The sequence below is a fragment of the Patiria miniata genome, unplaced genomic scaffold (assembly GCF_015706575.1).
Source record: "Patiria miniata isolate m_02_andy unplaced genomic scaffold, ASM1570657v1 HiC_scaffold_24, whole genome shotgun sequence".
Taxonomy (NCBI): domain Eukaryota; kingdom Metazoa; phylum Echinodermata; class Asteroidea; order Valvatida; family Asterinidae; genus Patiria; species Patiria miniata.
The window spans coordinates 20577523-20600661 of NW_024037063.1; the positions used below are offsets into that span (position 1 = coordinate 20577523).

General features: G+C 39.1%; 1 protein-coding gene across 4 annotated transcripts in view; it reads left to right on the top strand.

The window, feature by feature from the left end:
• The window catches only part of LOC119731760 (rho guanine nucleotide exchange factor 10-like), a 97230-nt gene that overhangs the window by 23960 nt on the left and 50131 nt on the right, over nt 1-23139 (top strand). For 3 of the 4 annotated variants that reach the window (XM_038205006.1, XM_038205007.1, XM_038205008.1), the window contains exons 3-4: nt 15084-15837; nt 18775-18894. In XM_038205006.1, the coding sequence (XP_038060934.1) occupies nt 15084-15837; nt 18775-18894 (874 nt within the window). The remainder of the gene's footprint in view (nt 1-15083; nt 15838-18774; nt 18895-23139) is intronic. The other variant, XM_038205009.1, reaches the window with a different exon arrangement.

Genomic DNA, 23139 nt, shown 5'->3' on the forward strand with positions numbered 1-23139 from the left:
TGAACAGCAAGGAATATTTTGGCGAAGTGTTTTTGTCAAAATCAGTTTAAATCAACAAAATCATGACAATCCACGTCGGGAAATTTCACCTGAATCGTATTTCGAGTTTCCACAAAGAGACAAATGCAAACTCTATCACATTCTATGGGGCAAAAACAACGCGCATGTGGAATTTAAGTTTTCACGAAGAGACGGATTGAGTGTGCGCGAAGGGCAAAACAACGCGCGTGTGGGATTTTAAGTTTTCACGAAGAGAGGAATTTGGGCAAAGGGTATGGGCAATTTGCCCAAAAAACAGGCGTGTGGGATTTTGAGTTTTCACGAACAGACAAATCTCTATGGAGATGAATTACTCTGCAATTAATTGATCTATTATACTGTAATTGTTACATCTTGTTTAAGATCTCAGCTTGCTATCTGTATCAAAAATTTGTTGACTCCAAATATAGGCGAAATCTTTATTTCAAAAAGTGACCAACTTAAAACTGGCTTTTCTCAAAATCACTGTTCAACACCCCCTGGCCCAATTCATCCCTTCGTGAAAAGGCTGACGAAATGTTCTGTCCATTTTTGCTGGAAGACATTAACAAAAAATGTAAGGAACATGTTTTTGGGATTTTTTTTTTGTAGAAAATTGTATGCTTCTATTCATATTTTTTTTTCATGGTCCAAAAATGTTGCTGTATTGTAAAGAACTTGTTGAGGCCTTTGGAAAAGAATAAGAAATTCTATTGAAATGTGAGTAGGGGCCTACATGTAGGGCCTACTTCAATTTGTAACAATTCTTAAATAGAAAATAAGTGCTCACTGAAAATACTAATATAGAACAAAATATATTTGGGGGGGGGGCTGTTGAAAATGTACAGTAAGTACGTTGTAGAACTTCGCATATTGCATATTCCAACCAAAAAATAGCTTCAGTATGCGCAATTTTATTTTCCCAGCCCGTCGGCGGCCTTGTCCCTATGGTCACATTAATGAGATTTGTGCGAAATCAATCCGACGATGTGTGGATCATGTATCGCTCGGGATACCGGCTATTGATTACACAAATCCATTAGCGGTAGATAGGCAACCGGGGAAAACGGTTTCTCACATGTGGAGGTATTCCCACACATGTGTTCCATTCTTTCGTGTACATGTACATACCGGTACACTTGATCTTACAAAATGAGTCTTAAAGGCGTATTTCACACTTAGTTTGTCATGTGTAGAAGAACGGGATTCTCTAGTCCTCAGTTTGATGTGTAGTATGTCACTCAAATTTGCATCTTAAACCCTACTGCAGTCTGAACAGTCACAGACAGTCAAAAAAATCAATCCTCTTCCCTGCCATGCCTTTTACACAGGTAAGTCACCAACAGTCAGATCATATTACAAATACAAGCAAGCACTGTGACTAGTCAAATTCAGTCAACAGACAAAAGCAGACAAGTGGTAGGCACAGCTGGCTTATCAATCACCAACAGTCAAAGCATAGCTGTATCAAGTTACATAAACAGTCACAGCCAGTCAATCCTGCAGTATGCAGGCTGGGAATTTTTAACTTTTAAAAACAGTCACTTGATTGATTTTGACTGAGAAGACAACTTGGCATAGAATGTATGTTTGCATACTGAGGGTTAGATGCACCCCACGCTACATGTATTTCAAATTTAACCCCGTATTAAAGGGAATATACATCATTTGCTTTTGCTGTAATTTTTAGAAATGGATGGAATTGGGGGGTTGGAAATATAAAGCAAATATAGTTACACTGACTTTTTGGAGGTTTTGGGTTCGAAAATTCTATAAAAACCAAGAAAAACGATCATTTTCCTGTAGTCTGGTTCCCTGACTCCATATAAGAAGAAACAGAGCAGTTTACATACATTGGGGAATTGTAAGGTCAGGGAACCAGTCTAGCTGGCTCGTACCCGTTCATAGGTTTGTAATCGATTGCAAACAAGTGCAATGGTCAATTGGGGCCAGTATTTGAAAAAAAAAGCCAGTTGTTTCCAACGCTGATCGGCCGATCAGCGTTGGAAATTGATACAAAAATACCACTTTTCTTGAAAATGACAGTATACCAGGTGCCATAATTTTACAGGATGCTTTAGACTGTCATTTACCAACATCCTGTTAAGGTATTTCGCAAAAACTTGGTAGTTTTATTTTTCGATGTTTGCAAATGTTGTATATTCCCTTTAATTAATAAGAGTTGTTTTTTCAATTGCTATTTTCCTAGCAGTAAAAAAAGGTATACATGCACTTTTGAATAACACATCGAATAAAAATATTCAACCAACGTTTAGTTCTTGAATTATTTTGTTTACAACATTCAAATTCTTTGCGGCCTGACAATGTATGTAGGTAATTAAGTTAACTGTTACTTTTGACTTCCCTACAATGCAAGATTAATTATTCATAAATACCTCAGACAGTTTAGCCATTCCTATTGGTCGAGAGCCCGTCACGTGGCCGGTCTTAAACGGATGATAAAGACATGGCTAGCTGGTCTTAAACACTTTTCCAGTGTCGCAATAAAATGTAGACCCCTAAAAATCCAGTGCCTCTTACCGTTTCATTGGTTGAACGTTCACAATCCTCACGTAGGCATGCGCAACACTACCAGCGAGTCAGAATTTTATAGTTCTAAATTCAAAACGCAACGCGCCAGGTGCGTTCTGCGCGACATCGCTCAGAACATGCCACGCGCGCGTCAATCTCCATAAAAGGGCTGTTTACATCTTACTCGCCAGCTGAACACTCCATTATTTTGCTAGAGGGATGTTTCAAAAAGCATGAAGTGAACTTGTTGAACAAATCGGTATTTTTTGAACGAATTATTTGACATTTGTTACCAAAAAGGTATTTATGAATGGGAATAAATATGTGCTCAGTCGGTATTTATCACTCTGTTTAAGACCACTTAGAGTCTGGGTGCTGATAATTACCCTCGCCTCCGGCTCGGGTAATTATCAGCACCCAGACTCTAAGTGGTCTTAAACAGAGTGATAAAAACCTCCAGAGCACACATTTATTCCCTTAGTAAAAAGCTCATTAGGTTTTTTCCCTCCATAGTAAAAGCATGTGTTTATAGCTCCATGGTAAAAGCAACTCTGGCGACATTTGCCTCATTTTGTTAGATTGGGTCTTGTGGTTTTTCTTGGGCCCAGCTGGATGGCATACAGCTTTTTATGCTCTTGGAGATAAAAATCACGTAAAAGCTCTCAAATTTCCACTAATTTCTGGCAGTCCATAGGGACTGGAGACTGAGACAGCATGTAATGCAAGAATTTATTAGTTTACCAGGGAAAGAAGGGGGGGTGAGGGGTGGGGATGGAGGAACAGGAGCTTTGCACATCAATTTTGCTTTTGAGTGGATTCTACTAGAATGGAAACACAGGTTATCTGACTTAAAGCCGCGGAAGAACATTTGCAATTACCTGAAAAAAATTACCTGACAAATTTTAGAACAGAAACCTTGCTCAAAAGTGAAGACAGGACTGGTGTCAAATACCCTGTGAAAATATTCTGTCTAAAACTGGTATCATTTGGAAGAAAATTAACATTGAAGGTGGTTTCAAAATAAGTGCCCTTTGGCCAAAAAAAAAAGTCTCCGGTTTCTGGTATGGAGCTTGCCCCAAAAGTGGTGCGGCGACGCGGCTTTTTTTTTTTTTTACCTGTTTTTTTTTTTTTTTTTTTGGCTTCAAATGTCGGCTGATGACTGCAAATGGTGCCCGACTAAACTTAGTGCAAATATATGGGAGTCCAGAGAGGCCACATAAAGCTTATTCTCGATCATAACCCCATCTAAAAACACGTTAAAATTGTGCAGCAGCAGAATTCCAGTCAAACCAGTGAGTTTGGCGGTTTTGAGACATCATCTTTTATTGAAAAAAAAACTTTTTCATTTTGCCGACGCGCATGGCTACGGCGACGCGCGCGCATACCAGAAACCGGAGACTTTTTTTTTTTGGCCTTAAGTACCCTTTTTTTTTTTTACATGAAACACACATGAAGTTACAAGACCCCTGAAAATTGTGGTCACATCTGCACATTATCTCTGTTTTCTCACATACATACGTGTACATGTACCACAGGGTTTTGCACCCTGAAGTTACTTAAGATTTTGAGCAATTTTGTTGCTTCAAACAAAATGCACAAAAAGGGCAAATTATCCATGTACCTACTGCACCTTTAAAGGGAATGTACATCATTGGCTTTTGCTGTAATTTTCAGAAATGAACTATTTGGGGGGTTAGTATAATAGATCAAATATTGTTGCACTGACATGTTTGACGTTTTTTTGTTCGAAAATGCTGGAAAAACCAAGAAAAACAAAAATATTCAAGTAGTCTGGTTCCCTGACTCCACTAAAGATGAAACGGATCAAAAATACCGGAAAATTTTAAGGTAAGGGAATCAGTCTAGCTGGCCTGCACCCGTTCATGAACATGGAACCAATAGCTAGCAAAACAAAATTTAGACTAAAGAAAAATGGTAAATGTGGAGCAGTAATTGAAAAATAGTTAGGTTTTTCCAACGCTGGTCGGCCGACCAGCGTTGGAAATGTATACAAATATACCATTTTCTTGAAAATGGCTTCACACCAGGTGCCATAATTTTACAGGATGCTTTAGCATGTCATTTACCAACATCCTAGTAAGGTATTTCGTAACAACTTGGTAGTTTTATTTTTCGATGTTTGCAAATGTTGTATATTCCCTTTAACACAGTCTGTACAACAGTAGTGGCACATGGTACATGTAGTTACATTGTCATGTATTACATTGTGCATACATGTACACTGTATTACATTGTATTACATTTTGTATTACATTGTATTACATTGTACTTATTCCCTAGAGTGTTGCAGTTTCAGGCAGTACAGGGAGTAACAGGCTGGGCAGTATGGTTGGGTACAGTGACTCATACATGTAACTCCCTAGGCCCTCTTTGCTAGGAACCAACCAAAATCCTCCAAAATATTGCACTTATGTTTAAATGAAGGATTCCCAGCGCCTCAATCCTTCAAAATCATCAGACAGTCCTGCCTCTCAAATGCTTCCTCAATCCTCCAAAATCACCCTCCTCTTCAAACACCATTCTAAAATCTAAAGTTCTCTTGTTTCTTCAATTCTCCAAAATCCTCCAAAATGCTTGGAGGACTTTTGAAGATTGAGGAAGGTTAGGGTTTAAATACTAACAATTCATCTCTCACAAAAAAATTGGAATTTGATAGATGTTTACAATTTTTTTATAAATTTGAATCAACTGAAGTCAATTGTGACTTATGACACTGTAGATTATAGTCAAAATGTTCTCGAACTCGGACGAAAAAAACAATTACGTCCATGACACGAGGGACTCAGCGTAGCTTGACACGAGGGACTCAGTGTCAAAGCTGGAATTTAAGAACTCCCAAACGAGTCCGGATTTTTCAGTAATGATTGAGTTCCCAACGGATAGGTAAAATTTAATACTAGATCTGATCAGTAACCCGACTTTTCTCCGGTTTGACATTCAACTGCGTCACAACAAATCAATCAGGCTTCTAATTTACCGGTCGCTATTGTCCGCGCACCGCTGCGTTAATGCCCGGCATTAACACTCGCAGAGGAATCTCGAAACGACGAGCGTGAGAATCATTTAATCAATCACCTGTCATCGGTGACAGTCGGCGAGATATCCTCTCCCCCCCTTGAGCAAGACCTGACATATTAAGATATATCTCCCGCGAGATTGTTGTCTGTTTCTGCCGTTGTTTCTACGGATGAGTGCAAATATCGCAAACAGAGTAGCAGTACTGTATAGCGCATAAGCACAGGATTCATGTTTGTTATGTAGTGTATGTAGTACAGTGTACATAAAAACATGTCCTACTTTTGATCCTAAATAACTCTGTTGTTTACCAATGGAATTAAACCAAAATTTCAGAACATACAAACAAGGCATGACAAATTTTGTGAAGGGAGTTTCATCAGCTTTGTGCAAGAGGGTGAGATTTCAATGCCATATAAAAAAATACTCACTTTCAGAATCTGCTACTTTCGACTTGGCGTCCTCCAATGTCGATACAGCGCTGGAGACGGTGGCGGAAGGCGCATGCTGCAGCCGAAAGCTGCTGAAGGAATGCAGGATCACCCCTGATGTCATTGCACACCCCCTCGATCGTCTGGCGCAACACATGATCAAGGAGGTGTGCAATGACATCAGGGGTGATCCTGCATTCCTTCAGATGTTTTCGGCTGCAGCATGCGCCTTCTGCCACCGTCTCCAGTGCTGTAACCACATTCTGCATGTTCTGAAAGTGAGTATTCTTTTCGTGTTAAAATCTCACTCTCTTGCACAAATCAATGAAATTTACTACTAGTATAAATTTGTCAAGCCTTGTTTACATGATCTGAAATTTTGGCCTAATTCAATCGGTAAACAACAGATTTATTTAGGATCAAAAGTAGGACATGCTTTTCTTAATGTACATGTAGTACTTACAAGTTTGTGTTGTGGCATGTACCGATATACTATTTTGTGTTGTTATACATTGCCAATGAAATATGTACATGTACATGTAATAAGTTGGGATGAAATGGCAACATTTTCCAAGCCAACAAAAATGAAGAAGACACTAACACAACAACTACATGTACACTGTATACACATACTTACATGTACCGGTACATATGTATGTATGTGCAAAGTTCTGTACATGTACATGCAACACAAGAGGTTTTGTTTTGAACTGTAGAAGTTTAACTTTTCTTGTGAACAACACAAAAACGAAAAGTACATGTACCGGTACACTGTACAGGGTGAGTCAAAAAAAGCGGAACCCAAACCCCAAAAATTATATTTCATATTTAACAAAATATGTAGCACCAAAAATAATAATGACTGGAAAGCCAATATCATAAGCTACTTTTGGATGAAAAAATTGCTGAAATTGGTCAATCCGTTCAAAGAATATCACCATTTAAACACAATGACCCTAAAACCTGTCTCGTCCAAAAAATGCAATTTCAACAATCGTCGTCACAATTGTCTTCAAATATCACCAGCGATGAAATCTTAGTTTAAACGTTAACAATATGCAACAAAGTCCTTTTGAAGGCCCGTCTTTTAAAAAAGTAGATTTTATAAATCATATTGATTGCCTAACCAGGGTTGTTAATCAAAATATTGTGTGCTACAGTTGGTGACAGTTGTTGAAACAAGTATTCTCTGTGTCATTTTCTTTGTTGTTCCAAACAGTCAAAAACACACAATGAATTGCTTTTTTTGGACGAGACAGGTTTTAGGGTCATTGTGTTTAAATGGTGATATTCTTTGAACAGATTGAGCAATTTCAGTAATTTTTTTCATCTAAAAGTAGCTCATGAAATTGGCTTTCCAGTCATTATTATTTTTGGTGCTACATATATTTTTAAATATTAAATATATTTTATGGGGTTTGGGTTCCGGTTTTTTTTTGACTCACCCTGTATTTTGACTCACCCTGTATATAAAATTGACTGGGGACTCACATCCAAGGCCTTTCAACCTTTTGCTGACCTTTTTTTCATAATTTTGTTTCGTTTTTTGTGCATGTATCATGTTATATGTCACTTAAAGAAATTTCTTCTAGCAGTATCAAAAGAAAACACAATCTCCCCCCCCCCCCTGAAAAAAATGCTGCAAACTTGATAAGGAGTAAATAAATTACTTCAACGTTTGCCGGCGAATGCAAAGAAGACCATTGAAAGACCGATTTCAGTTGCATGAAGAGACACATTCATAACCAGCTGGACTTTTTAATCAAAACTTGAAATCTTGCATCCTTAGGCCAGCGATTGCTCGACAAAATATCCTTCCAATTTGCCCAATGTAATCTTTTTAGAGAATATTCAGGGTATACCGGGTGAGTCAAAAGGAAAGTGACCAATTTAAAAAAAAAAATTTTAAAATATGTGGCTCTCTCTATTTCATAAAATAATAGGGATAAAGTATGTGTTATTAACAATAGTAACTGTGAACATTTCATTTCATTTGCATGTATTCTATTTCCAAGATATGACAATAATAAGATAACAAAATACAGCTGTCCACCACTGATCATTTACCGTTCTACGAGCTGATGAATACCCATAAAATACAATGAAACATGGGCGTTTTCCTACCTCCACGAGTGAACAAAAACATGCAGAGGAAAACAGAGAAAAATCCCCATCAATATTTTAGGGGGAAAAAAGAGTTGACTTGCTCCTCATATTCAAAATACAAAATCGGACAGTAAAAATAATGTTTCAGTCTTGACTCCTATTATTCAAATCTCATTTGTATTTGAATACCTGTATCTGAAATTCTCACCCGGCTCAATAGGCTTTATTCATGGGTCTGCCATATTAAATTGAAAGCGAGTTAAAATCTTCAGTTTTGGAATTTGCGAATAGAAATGAAAGTTATGGAATAAAGTTAATTAATACCAGTCTGCTCTGATGAATAATTTAAATATTGTGATTAATCATACATGTACGCTAATGTTTTAAGCCACATAAAAAATTGAAAGTGAGGCAGGGAATGCATTTATATTCTGGAACCATCCCATTCAACGGTTTATTTATAAGGCCTTATATATTTACACATGCGTGATTTTGTTGCAACGACTATGTTGTGTTGCAATGACGCACAGCCATGTGTGTGAAGAGACAACTACGCGATATGCTGCGTGATTTTTGCAATTAGCGTGATTAGTCGCACGACTTTGTCGTGTAGTTCTGTAAACGTGCTCATTGATTTGTGCGTGTCTATGAATACGCACATTATCGCACGACAAAATCATGTATTTGTGCAAATAAAATTCAGGGAACAAGATCAAAAATGGCTTCCCGGTGATATGGTCTTTGTAGCTTTTAATGGCATTCCATGGACAGCTATAAAAACACATAGTACAATTAAGGTTCTTTTAGCTAGTAAAACATTCATACGGTAGCATGGATCAATCTCTGTAAACTTCTTTTTTTTTCAGATGAGTGAAAGAACATGCTCTTTTAAGACGTACTCCTTTGTTTATCAAATTTTACTGCTTTAAAAAAAAAAATCATTAATCCAGGTCACTTTCTTTTTGACTCACCCTGTAGTTCATGATAATGTGTATTAAAATGCATCAGCCATGCTCTGCATTGTGTTCATGAATGTACTTGTACTGTAGATTTAGTGTGGTTATTACATTTCAGAATTACTGTTCTCAAAAAGAAAAAAAAAAGGAAGAAACGTGGCAAGTAATGCATGCGCATGAATTAAGGTGGAGCAATGGTACTTACTTCCTGCCTGAAATTGAATGAGGACTCTAGGGCAGGTGAAACAACATGCGCCGTTCGGTACGTGATCTCGCGTCTAGGGGGTTTTGCATTTTATCACATTTATAATCTCTACATGTACAAATGTAGGCTGGCATGGTTGAGACCAGTGGTCTAACCAGCCTGTTTCTTATTGACTTAGAATTCATGAATTTGCTTATGATTTAGATTTACTGCATACCGTACCGGTACATATTGATTATGTTTTTTTTTTTGAAAGAAAGATTTGGTTTTTTTCCCCCTACTTTCTTTTCCTTAGTAAAACATGTACAAGTGTGCACTTAAGGGAATGTACAACATTTGATTTTGCTGTAATTTTCAGTTAAATGAATGGATTTGGGGGTTAGTATTTTATAGCAAATATTGTTCACAATGGGTGAGAATGGCACAAAGACACCAGACCATGCTGGAGCTGGGTGTTGCTAGCATGAAGCTTGCCTTGAATCATGTGAGTAACAGTCTCTTTGGTCGGGAGAATACAAAGTTAACACGTGCAAAGCATTGGATTAAGTCAGCGTTCCAGATTTTATTCAATTTAACTTGCAAATATGGCTTATTCCCCAATTCCATGGCTCTCAGAACTCTCTAATATAGAGTAATTTAAGTGTATAACTTTTAATCATGAGCTTGGCGGATGGATTTTGGCCTAAATGCCGGGGTGTACCCTGCAGTGTATACTGTACACAAGATGTGCTTCAGGACTGAAAGAATTACATAAAACATTTACATGTAAAAACAAACATACCGGTACCGGTACATCTGGTCATCAATCTTTTCCAATTTCAAGTTTAATCCTCTTATGAAATTTTGTCAAGCATTAAAAAAAAATAAAAAAAAACCATTGTGACAAAAACCAATAAGCCTGATCCTGGATAAGATTTCATATTCTGGAAATGTCTGACTTCAAATGAAGCTTGTGTTTACTCACGCTTGCTGACCCTGGCCTTATCGCGCCACTACATCCCAAGATTTCCGACGCTGGGAAGTTCAAGGCGAAGTCGCCTTTCTCTGTGAAATATCTAGGACAAGGTCTGATAAGCTAGAGACAACCTAGTACGGGCAAGCACGTCCCAAGGCCCAGAACAGGTCCTGCTTATGAAACGGCGCCGCTTGTCGTCGCGAAGCCAGAAATCTGACAGCCTTGTCAATACCGTAGTCAAACGAAAGGGGTTTTTTTGTAGAGAGAGAGACGCCTTATTTTATTTCTAGGATTTCTGTGAAATTTTTTAAGAACATGGGCTTGAGAAATGGTATAGGGGCTTAAAATTTCCCGATTGTCAAAGCCAGACGAAAGAAGCTCAGGTTTCGATAAAACCCTAGTCTGCTCTCAACTTGGTAGGCCCTACATCAATAATGTTGGATTTGTATGCACGTAGTGACTGTTAAGTGCCCATTGCATGGATTTTATAGGGTCCGTGTGCAGTGAATTTTTCTTAGGAACACGTTTTGTGCAACTCTCTACTCTTCTACATGAAATAAATATTAGACATCCCTTTTTGGTTAATTTATTGAAAAGTGCACTTCTTTCTTCATTTGGGGTGCTTTGGTCCAATGGTTACGGTGTTCGACTCGTGTGCCGTGGTACATGGGTTCGAATCCTGACCATGGGAACATGGTGCTTGTGCTCTTGAGCAAGGCACTTTACCATTATTGCTTCGTCCTTCGGATGGGACGTAAAGCCGTAGGTCCCGTGTGTTGTTTAATGCACGTTAAAGAACCCAGTAACACTAATCGCTAAGAGAAGGGGTTTGCCCCGGTGTTTCTGGCAGTGGCTGCAATATGCGCCGCAGCACCTTGTAAACCATTATAAGATACTACGGTACATAATGGGTCTCATATTTTCTCATAAACTTTATTTACCTTTCTTTAATAATAGACATAATTTGCGCCAGGAGTGTCATATTGACAGATATGGCGCGGTATGAAATGTTCACTATTAATTAGACATTGAAACATTTTCCATGCTTTTCCAAACAACTGAGGGCGCTGTTGCTGTGATGTCATTTCAGGAAGACATTGTTCAGTTAAGGGTTTTTCTGTTCAAATCATGAACCAAAAATTTGCTTATTGAAAATATTTGTCAGAAAAGTTTGCTCATTGGCTTACTGCCTTGTACTGACACAACAGCGAATCACCAAAGAAAAGACAGTTGATGATGGAGTGACCCAAAATTCTGGCAACTTTTTGATGCTGAAATAACTGTAACATTGAGGTTTCTGCCTGAAATGATGTCACACTTTTGATCATGAATATGGAAATTTGCATTAGTATAAAACCCCAAAAGGCACATCCATGTTTACGTTACATACCTAGTGTGGACATTCCTTTGTTTTCATGTAGTTCAGAAAAACCTGTGGAAAAAACTCATTTTACTCACACTGTGAAAACTCTTTGAAACCAATTTGTTTAATATGATTCCTTGTGTGTTTCTCTTCATTTTGCTTCCGATAAACCTAACCCCAAAATGCCTCTAAACCTGTTTTCCAGAGAGGGGGAAACACAGTGTGGACGCGGGCAAGTCCACACAACGTCGCTGCTACCTGGTTTATGTGGACATCTTTTGTTCGGAAGTCCACACAGTGAAAGTAATGCTTGTACCAAAATATCCTTGAAATCAAAACGAAAATTGAAAATATGGTTAAATGGGACACAAGGGTACATTTTCAAAGATTGCATTAAAAATTGCATTGCATGGGCCCTTTAAATAACCTTTTTACTTTGATACGCTTTAGCAGGTATTGTTTTCTATTTTTAATTATTCATGTAATAATATTTTGAGAATAAAATAGGCTGTCAAAAACAGGCCTTTTCCCCCGTGATACACATTACACATGTCACGTGTCAATGCCCTGAACTGAAGTTGTACCGTTGCAAATCCAATTTGGGTGCAACCGTACCACACTTATCCATGGGTGAACGACCAGCTCAAAGCAGAGGGTGAAATTGCGTACTGTCGGACAGCGACCATTTACCCACCATTTACCATGTTTGTCCGAAGTAATTGTGTACTTTAAATGAATTCTAATCACACGTGGCAGCTCAAATTAATTTGTGACCGGTCAATTTTGGCCAGCAGTTTTTTTGTCTCTTTTCATTCCATGGCAAAGTAGTACCGCACATATACACGAAATACCTTGCCTTTATTGTTATTATTATTATTAATCATTTCTGGTAATTAAACCATAGGATTCCTCAAAAGCGCCCTAGGCATTGTAGCTCACAAGCCTGAAGAAACCTGTGGAGAGGAGACAATGATAAGAAGTTACAGTCTTAGAGGTGGGAGGAAAACCCTAGAAGAATATTCTGGGGAAAACCCACGGAATCAGGCAGGGGCTGAAAACCCAATCCACATATTGGCCCAGGTGGGATTTGAACCCGGGTCACAGCGGTGGAAGGCGAGGAAAGTACCGCTACGCCAACCTGACTCCCTTTTTAAGGCAACTTTTTTTTTTCTGGCAGTTTTTGTTTGTCCTAGAGGGTCAGAGTATATAATCCTCTTTAAATTAATAAAGATTCATAATAGTGGATACTTATTTAGCACTATCTAAGATCAAGTGCTTTACATTATTATCCATGATCTGACATCGGGCGAGAGAAACATTTCAAAGACAATCTCAGCTCCCTGGGGAGTAAACAGCTCCATGCTGCCATTGTGGCACAAAACAGCTAATATCTGTCACGATAACCATCTCTGCCCTCACCCATTTACCCCTGGGTGGAGAGAAGCAACGAGTGAAAAGTGTCTTGCCCAAGGCTGGACTCGAGCCCACAACCTTCAGAATGCTGACGATTCACAATACAGTGTGCCACCAAGAGTTTACCACGGAGAGTCCATTATTCAAGTTTACGTTAGACTTGCCGCGACTTGGAACAAGTACCAGTAGACAACTTGAGGAATGTTTGATAGATCGGGGCATAGCATTCTGTCGCCTCACACAAAAACACCATGCATCTTGATAAAAATAAACGAAAAGAAAAAAGATAATCAAATCATATGATTACGAAACTACTGACTGCACAAGCTAACAATATTAAGTGTCCCATGTCATGACGAATGTGTGGACCGTCTCCCACAATGCACTGCGAAAAATGGACTGCGGAATGCTCTTGGTGGCGCACTGTATCGTGTATTACCCGCAGACTGTCCCTAACAGTCCTGAATCCTCCAATTTTATTACGATTTTGCATACCCCCTAGGGAGTTAGGGTTGATCCAGAAAGTTCTTAAATTGTGAACCCAAAATTTGCTCATTGAAAACATCTGTGAGAAAAGCGTGCTCATAGGCTTACAGTCATGTACTGACACAACCACGAATCACCAAAGAAAAGAAAATTTGTGACATCAAAATATCCTAAATTCTGGCAACTTGTGGTGCTGAAATACGGTAGCTGTAACATTGAGGTTTCTGCCCGGAATAACATGACACTTGAAATTTGCATTAACGGTCACCAAAATAGCCTTGAAAATGGCAAAACGAAAATTTGAAATAAGGTTAAATGGGACACAAAGGTGCATTTTCAAGGATTGCATTTAAAACAAATTACATTGCATAGTCCATATGGCGAACGCAAGCAGAATCTTTTAACTACGTGGCCTGCCGATTTGTTTTTCACCAGCGACACGACACACTCGTCCTTTGTGACAAACGATGTGTGATCAGCTTTAATTGGTTAATCAGTAACAACCATCCCTGAGTATGTGTCTAGGTACAAGTACATTAGGTCCCTGAAGTGTGTGGGACTCACTGTTCAGACGTACAGACACACAGTCACCTGTACATGTTGTGGCTATGAGTCATGCTGCACGGAGACATGAGTTTAATAACTCTGTGATTATGCATGCACCTCTAGCTCATCCTATAAATTTTGGGTCCAATGTGTGACATTTTTCCTGTCCCTGTTACCTTGTACTTTGTAATTTGCAATTCAAGTATCATTAAAAATGACGTCTGAGGATTTATTTATTTGTTGGGTAGGTAGTTTGCTATTCATAATAACTCTTGGAGGACGACTGCGTTAACCCTAACTCCTTGGGCATTTTTGCTTGGATGCAACCTCAATTCTGGAAAATCCTCCGACTGCCTCTTTGTAAAAATTGCATGCAGCCTCAATCCTCCAAACCATCTGCTGTTTCTGGCATGTGGTCCTTGGAGGGGTGACCACTGCCTCAATCCTGTAAAATCCCCCACCAATAACATTCAATGTATGTTGAGGCAGAGCCAGTGATATCCTGGAGCAGTGCTGAGGATTTCAAGTAGGCCTACATTTTACTAAATTTATGCAGGGCTAAGCATAAACAACACAAGGTGCGGCCTAAAACCTTAAATCAGCCACAAATTTTTGCCATATATAGCCTCAATCCTGCAAAATCCTCCATTTTGCAAAGAACATTTTTGAGGATTTGGAAAGGTTAGGGTTAATTAAGTATGATGTCCAAGGATTTCTTTATTTGTTGGATAGGTAGTTTGCTATTCATAATCGCTCTTGGAGGACGACTGCATTAAGGAGTGCATCAGAATTATACAATCATAGATGTCAGATGTAACAGGGACAGAAAACAAAGTGGATCCCAAATTTATAGAAGGACACTCCGATAGATACGTCGTGTTATTCAAAGGCAACTTGTCAAAATGATCTCAACGATTATCCCAAATTTACACTGTAATTTCATAATAAGATTTGGTTTGACATTTCGATTTTTAATTTCGACACATTTGATATTCATGGTTATTTTCTTTCTCTCATGACAATCTTGTTATCGCAGATGTCCAGACAGGAGAATGGTGCACATTCCCAGCAGCCCAGTCCTTCCAAACCCCCCAGCAGCCAATCAGAAAGCAGTATTCCAGAGGTCACAGGAGGTCAAACGCCGGAGGTCAGTCGCTTAGCAACTGACCCAAGTGAGATCATTTACGATGATGTGGTCAACCCAAGCGACCAGCCCGAGGATATATACGTTGTCTCCAGTGTCCAATTCCAACGCAGCACTCACGAAAATAATTCCAACAATAAGTCGGAGCTGGCTCACCCTCCGATTCCAGAGGAGGACATTTATGATGATGTCATACCCCCTAGTATGGCAGGGGTTCAAGTCCTCCAAGCCCAGTACGAAGGAACCGACAACCAACTTCCAGCGCAAGGCAATGCAAACGGCAACATAGATGCAAACGGGAACACAAAGCCGCGGAAAAGTCGGCCGACGAACTTGGAAATGCCGAGCAACTACCGAGAGGCTAGGGACCAGACTGTGAAACTGGCCGCCATCGTCGAGTCGCGGAAACAGCCAGACCCGCTCAGCTACGACGCCATGCTGTCGTACGCCACTGATAGCAACGCCACCGCGATCAAGCCGAGATTTGCATCCCCCCGGAGCGGCCAGAGGGATGATGGGAAGGACTCGTCGGATCCGACGATCTACGAAGTGACGTGCCTCGGCGAAGGACCCGGGAACGAGGGTCGGTCCAACGGAGGTGAGCGTGGGGAAAACCAAGGCTGGCATGAGAATGAAATTTACGAAGGTATGGTAATGTTGAGTTGTTGACTTGAAACTTGGTGTGTCTGTAAACAATCACCGGTCTGTCATCTTGGCTGTCTGCTTTCATCCTTCACTCATCTTCATACTGTCAGCATCTGTATGTATGCAACCTTTGAACCTTGACTTTTGACCCTTTGGTATGCAGCACATCATTAACACCCCCATACATATAAATGACATTTTTATAGCCCGCCACACACATGAGCTATCTGCTGAGCAAAAAGTCATTCATGGTCGTTTGCTAACCACGTATACATGTATAGCTCACAAAATGTGTGCGGTCAATTTTTGCTGCGTTTTCTGCTTCGTGAGGCAAATGTCCATCCTGTTTGATTTTTTTTGCCTTTCGAGGCGGAAAACTCACTGTGTGCAGGCAACCTGAGCCACGTGCTAAGCAAAAAAAAAATTAACTAGCCAAAGAAAGCACACATACTGTGTTCACGTGATTTCAAGATGGCGGCCCCCAGAAAGTGTCAGCGACGTTGTCAGCGGCTATATTTTAGAAGGCAAGCTGGTTGAATTTTTAAATCAGGTGACTGAACATTGTACAAACAAGGTCAATCTCGCCACAAATCAACCAGCTCGTCCTCTAAAATATAGTCGCTGACAACAAGGCCAAAAAACCCAAAGCAAAAACTGACCGCACACGGTGATATTTTCTGAGCTACGTGCTGAGCAAATGGCCACAAATGACTGTTTGCTCAGCAGATGCACCGTTATGTAATTCTTGTGTGCAGCGGGCTTTTGGAACATGCGTGCTGTAGTTAATTTTAAAGAGGTTGTGGAATGTTCGAAGACATTTCCGTCATTTTTCGGGTATATGTAGCCTAAGGTGTGATGAAATAAAAACGACTATTGTTTCTGTCATGAAATGAGTACAAAACGTACTTTTGAGAGCTGTTTTTCAGGTCCTGTTTCGACCCGAATGTGCAATTTGTGTAAAAGTCGTCGTTGGGGGCAGCAAACAAAACATGGTAAATCGTGACGTAATAAACAGGACTCGTTTATACTACGCTGCATCGGGAGTCCTGTTTATTACGTCACGATTTACTATGTTTTGTTTGCTGCCCCCAACGACGACTTTTACACAAATTGCACGTTCGGGTCGAAACAGGACCTGAAAAACGGCTCTCAAAAGTACCTTTTGCACTCATTTCATGACAGACACGATAGTCGTTTTTATTTCATCACACCTTAGGCTACATATACCCGAAAAATGACGGAAATGTCTTCGAGCATTCCACAACCTCTTTAACCCCCACCTAGGATTCTATACACTTCATTATACATGTATTTCTGGACACACAATCACATTACACTTATGAAGGCCTCCGGTAATGACAGAAGCACTGCACTTGATATTAAAGGGATGGGTAGACCTAAATCATTTGCAGCTATCCAAAAAGTAACTGACCAAATTCATGTTGAAAAGCTTACTTGGTTTAAAGATAGTAATGGCACTAAACTCCCTGTGAAATTAGTCTTTCTGGCATGCTGTCATTTTGAAGAAAACAATAAAAGAAGGTCATTTCCAAAGATGCGTCAAGTGACGCATTTTTGGAAATTTCCATTAGCAGTAGATTTGTAATTCGGCGAATATGAGAATGAGTGCGCGCAAGCGTTGACACAACGCACATGCGCGCGCAGTAGGTATTATTCATCCGTTCAGTGTGTTACATCGCATAGCTGCAATCGGCTGAATGAGAACATGTCACGGACACTGATTTGGTGCACTTCAAAACAAGACTCGGCAACGTTTGAATTGAAATCGAGATCCTAAAACATTGTCTTCTCGGAATATACGGTACATCATTCACTGAGCTAAAAATTCATCAGGTTAGTTGTTAAGCATCCGTCTTTAGATTTTGAGCACTTTTGTTGCTTCAAACGAAAAAAAAAATGCACAAATGACAAATGATCTACCCTACATGTAAACAGTAAAACACACCAGGGAGAATTTGCTGAAGCTGGCACTATGCTTGTGTCATTACCAGAAGGGGGAGGGGCGAGTTGTGAGTAAAAAGTGATTCTGTTCCCCAATAAGCCTCTGTACTGATGACGTCACACTTTGTTTACATACATGTGCACTTTCCCATGGAGCCAGTGTGATGTCACTGGGAGGGACATGATGCTCACGCGAAGACGCCATGGGTTTGGTGCATATTCAAAACAAAAACGAGTTGTGCGTGCTTCGCGCTTTACGCGCATGAATACGCACATGCACACAGTGTGTCCCCAGCTTTCAAAAGTGATAACAAAACACCATAATGTGTTTGTGCATGGAGTTCATAGTGTATGGTTTAGAAAATTTGAAAGCAGGTTGATGTTTGTTCAAAGTTTGAAGTTTATACCATTTACAATTTAGAGAAAAAGGTGTGGAGAGTCGTTGTCCGGTTAAAAAAAACACAACTTTAGAAGAAAAATTTGAACAATTTCAAAAAGGTGACCGGTTTGTACCAATCACCCAATGAATGAGACTTTACTTCCATCTTTATTCGTTTAGTTTGCACATATCAAAACATCATGCTAACTTGCTGAATAATAAGACTGAAAAACTTTCATCTGGGGCATGTTTTGGCGGCCATAACCAAAAATTGGTTCAGTTGTTTGTCATTGGTTGATAGTTTTTGAAACATGGTTGTGAAGTAAAAACAAGTGTAAATGCACTACCCAAGTGGCTAAAATTATAAACCAATGAGAAACATCGAACCAAGTTTTGGTTACGACAGCCAAAACATGCCCCTGGCAAAAAAGTGAGGGCTACATGTACGTACATTGTACATTGAACATGTATCCCAAAATGTCACGACAAAATTGAGATCACTGATGCCCCAAACTTTGGTTACATACCAAACAACTATAACAACTAACTTGTCTAACAAACAACTTGTTTAACTGATTTCATATTGTCTGTTTCTAGGGTATGAGGGTGAGTATGCCCAAGCTCACTCCCGTCTGTCGGCTCAGTTTGATGCCTTGGAATGCGACGCTGAGGAGAACGGTCCTTATGAAGATATGAATTTTGACGAGGGGGAACAAGGTTGGTCTAAAAATATTTTTGAAAAACCTCCTAACCCCACCACCCTCCTTTTTCCCCATAAAAACCCTAACCTTGCTCAATCCAACAGGATCAACTAAACACCCCCAAAAAAGAAAGACCACACTCATTGGAGGTGTCACAATTTTGAATCTGATCATCTTATGATGACGTCATTTAAATAGACCTTTCGGGAATGTTGTTAGCTACATTTTGATACCCCATTTGCTGTCAAAGACTGTCAATCAACTAACACTGACAATGGTTTATGAAGAATGATGCAGCTTGAAAAGTTGCAAATTGAAAGAGTACGTGAGTCGATTAGGAGTTGCTGTGTGATAATGTGACACTGCCCGAAACGATCGGCAGGGAATATCAATCGCACTGTTAAATGGGAACATGTGAAATTGAAGTTCCCACACTTTGCTCGGACATTGTGCAGTCGATAGGGGCCAATTAGGGCCACGTGTGTTGGCACTTACCAATTTCTCCTGGCGTATCTCTTAAATTGCAACTTTTCAAACTGCATGGTTTTTCATAAACCGTTGTCAATCTTGGACAAATTAATGTCTTTGGTAGCAAACGCGGTATCAAAATGTAGCTAACAACATTCCCCAAAGGCCTATAAACATGTAAATGACGTTATCATAAGACGATCAGATCCAAAATTATGACCCTTGCAATGAGTGTGGACTTTCTTTTTTTGCGGTGTTTCATTTCATTTAATTTCGAATTGGTTTATTATAAAGCATCATGAATCGCAGCCAAGGGCTGAATTGCACATGATTTACAATTTCGTTTTAACAGCTAAAATATTACAATAATACTATAGCATTACACTAAATATGATATGTTAACATGTTCCTGATAAAATTTACACAACACATCACAAGAAAACAATTAAAATATAATAAAATGAAAAGTTCCCCCAGTCTGTGAAAACTAAAACCCAATTTGCGTAAAAACAAACAGGCACATTATATTTATATATATGTTTATTTTACATATTGTATTAAATACCTTGTATCTATTCCTGTTGAAATCTGTTGGATTCAGCAGGCAACTGAAAACATTCAGAGTCAGATTCTGTTGGGTACTGGTAAATAATGCCAAGTTGGACTCTGTTGGATCCAGCAGCAAACAGAAAAATAAGGCACAGTTGGATTCTGTTGGATTGAGCATGCCAGTCATTTTATATGTTCAGGTACCAACAACTTAGCATGTTGGGTTGTGTGGGGCTGTGTTGGATTGAGCAGGAAACTCATTATGAGAAATCGTCGGACTCTGTTGGATTGAGTAGGGTAGTTCTGGGGAACTGTTAGTGTTAGGGGGTAAGATTAAGGCCAGTTCATTAGTGTACCGGTACCTCAAGCGAAATTCAACGGGGTTGAAATGTATTCAGCTTTTGCAAAATTACAGCACAAACAATTTGCCATGACATCACAGATTTGTATTTGCTTTCGCGCTTAGTATGAACCTGCTGTTAGTCTTTTGACAAGACCATCATGACTTTGGATTAGGAACAGAGCATCCAAAACGTTAGGCAGCTCCAGGAGAGATTACACAGTCCAGACTGAGTGACAAGTCGTGAGGCCTTTTGCATTTCAATCTGGCCGGGTCGCTTTTGAATTGTTCCTAAACTTTAGGCGAGAAATCAGCTATTGGGAGCATCAGGACTATTTTTTTTTTTTAAATACTCATTCAGCAGCCGTTGCGTCGCCATTATCGTACATGTACCGGGAAGTACTTGACCCAGTTTTTACCGCGTACCAGGGATCACGTTTCATGTCCATCTGAACCGTCGACTGTGATCGGCCATTGCGAGTTCAGCTTATTTGCATAAAAAATATGCTGAGAAATTATAAAGAATATTCATAACTTGTTTATACCTGAGACAATTTACCCATTCTTATTGGTCAATAGGGCGTCACGTGGGTGGTTTTAAGCCGCCGGTAAAACACCGCTTCGTTCTAGCCACATCACTCAGTACGTACCGAGTGCACAATCTCCTTATAAGGAGGTTGTTAGCACTATGCACATGGCCAGAGGGTTGTTTCACAAAATATGAAGTAAAATTGTTGAAGAAAATGGTTAGAATTTTGTCCATTTTTTACTTCGATGTATTTTGACTTTTTGACCGAAAAGTATTTATGAATGGGAACTAATCTTGGCTGGTTTTAAACACGTTCGTTTAAAACTGGCTAGGAGCCTGGTCACGGATAATGGCCAGAGCTGAACGCCCCTAGCAAGTATTAAACAGACTTGTTTAAAACAGGCCAAGTTCATATTTATTCTCTTATTTAAACATAAGAATTTTTGACCAAGTGCAAAAGGCCGTGTGACTTTGTCACTTGGTGTGTGTAGTCTCTACTCAATAGGATGGCTTCACATCTCAGTCAAATGCCTGCCCAAGTCACGGTAGCCTTGTATGAAGGCTACGGTACCTCCCCAGCCCCGCAACACCCCCGCAACATCAACTTCTCAAAGTTGAAAATGTTCTGTCATCTCCATCCTCGTAAAAATAACAAATTACAGATTCAAATATGCCCAAACATCCATTCTCCATTACAGTATGCAAAATATTGCCATGCTTGTTCTGGCCTTACTCCTGTGGGTACAACAAACATGCAAATAACATGCACTTTGAAATTCTGTTGGCATCCAATAAATATTTGTCTTCCAAGTTGATTACATAAAAACAACCAATTTAAACCCTACCAAAGGGACAAAAACATGAAAACAAACGTCATGGCAGTAAAAAAAAACATCTCCAACAAGATTACTTCAGGGCCCACTGTAAGAATAATTCATGGAAAATTCGCGTCTTGGGACGGCAGTGTAATCCGGTTAATCTACAAGCACCGTACCACCGGGACTCAAAACCATTTAGGTCAAATCCAAGCAGCTTAAGATAATAGATCGGCTAGATCCCCGGGAAATATTTTAATGGCACTGTGAATGCATAAATTGGACAGGCATTGGAAAATGTGCTTAGTTTTCAAACTATCAGCTCAAATTTTATCTTCCTTTTGACTGTATTTATTGTTAAGCTCAGTACTCAAACTGCTAACTTGGCGTTGAAAATTTAATGAAGAATTATAATTTAAACAACTCTAAGACAGTGATGAATGAATTGAATTGAATTGCCCAAACACATACATATAGGTGTAAAAAATTTATTAAAAGTGACGTGATAGATCAAAATACAATGTTTTGGGGCCGAGCACGAATGGATATTTTTGTGAAAATGAATGATTTTTTTGGTTGATTTTCCAAATTTTTAACTTTTTTAAAATTATTATTTTATTTTTTTTGTATTTGCATTATTGTTATTTCTCTGAAATCTTAACAGCTAAAAGAATTTGAAATGATTTTTAGAAGTGTACCCAAAACTTAAATCTATAGGCAGTACAACTGTATCTCCATTTTCACACGCGACACTGATATAAACAAACTGCAAATGGGCATCACTTTACCACGGAAAGTCTATTTTCAAAAATTAAACTGTTTTCAAACTGTTAAGGAAAATACATATTTTAAACAATATTTACACATGTACATGTAAAAAGGTATGTTTTTTACAAGCTATGTGTTTTACAAGCTGTTCAAAAAAGTCTGTTTTGGACCAAAAGCATCACAAATACAGCATCACAATAAGAAAAGAACCCCAAAATCACAAAGAGAAGTGGAATTTTCCCATTCTGTTTGTGGGAAGCAGTAAATTGAAATGAATAAACAAAGTGTAGCAATTTAAAGAAAAAAATTATACAATTTTATGCCACACAATCCCAGGCCTGTAGAATTACAATACAGATATTGTTAATTTACTGCATGTACATGTACATGTACCATCATGATCACTCATGCGGAAACACAAAGATTATGCAGTCAGAAATAGGCAATTAACTTTATAATAGGCAAAGTGTTATGTAACAGTTGTGTACATGTGGGTACATGTGCTCTTCACAGTCAGCTGGTAAACCATATCAAGCAGTGGTCAAAACAGTTTTTTTGATTAATAAGATGAGCCTCTCTTTGTGCCTGTAATACATGTACCTTGAGGAGCAGCTGTTGGATGTTTTTTTAACTCTTGTATCGACGGAACAAAAGTTGTAGTTCTTCAGTGACTTGGCATGGTTCAGCAAGGCAATTAAATGAATGTTGCAGCAGTTATGGATGCATGCGAACTGTTAAGAAATAACACACAACTTTGAGTGGATTTTTGGCACGAATGCTAAATGATATCGC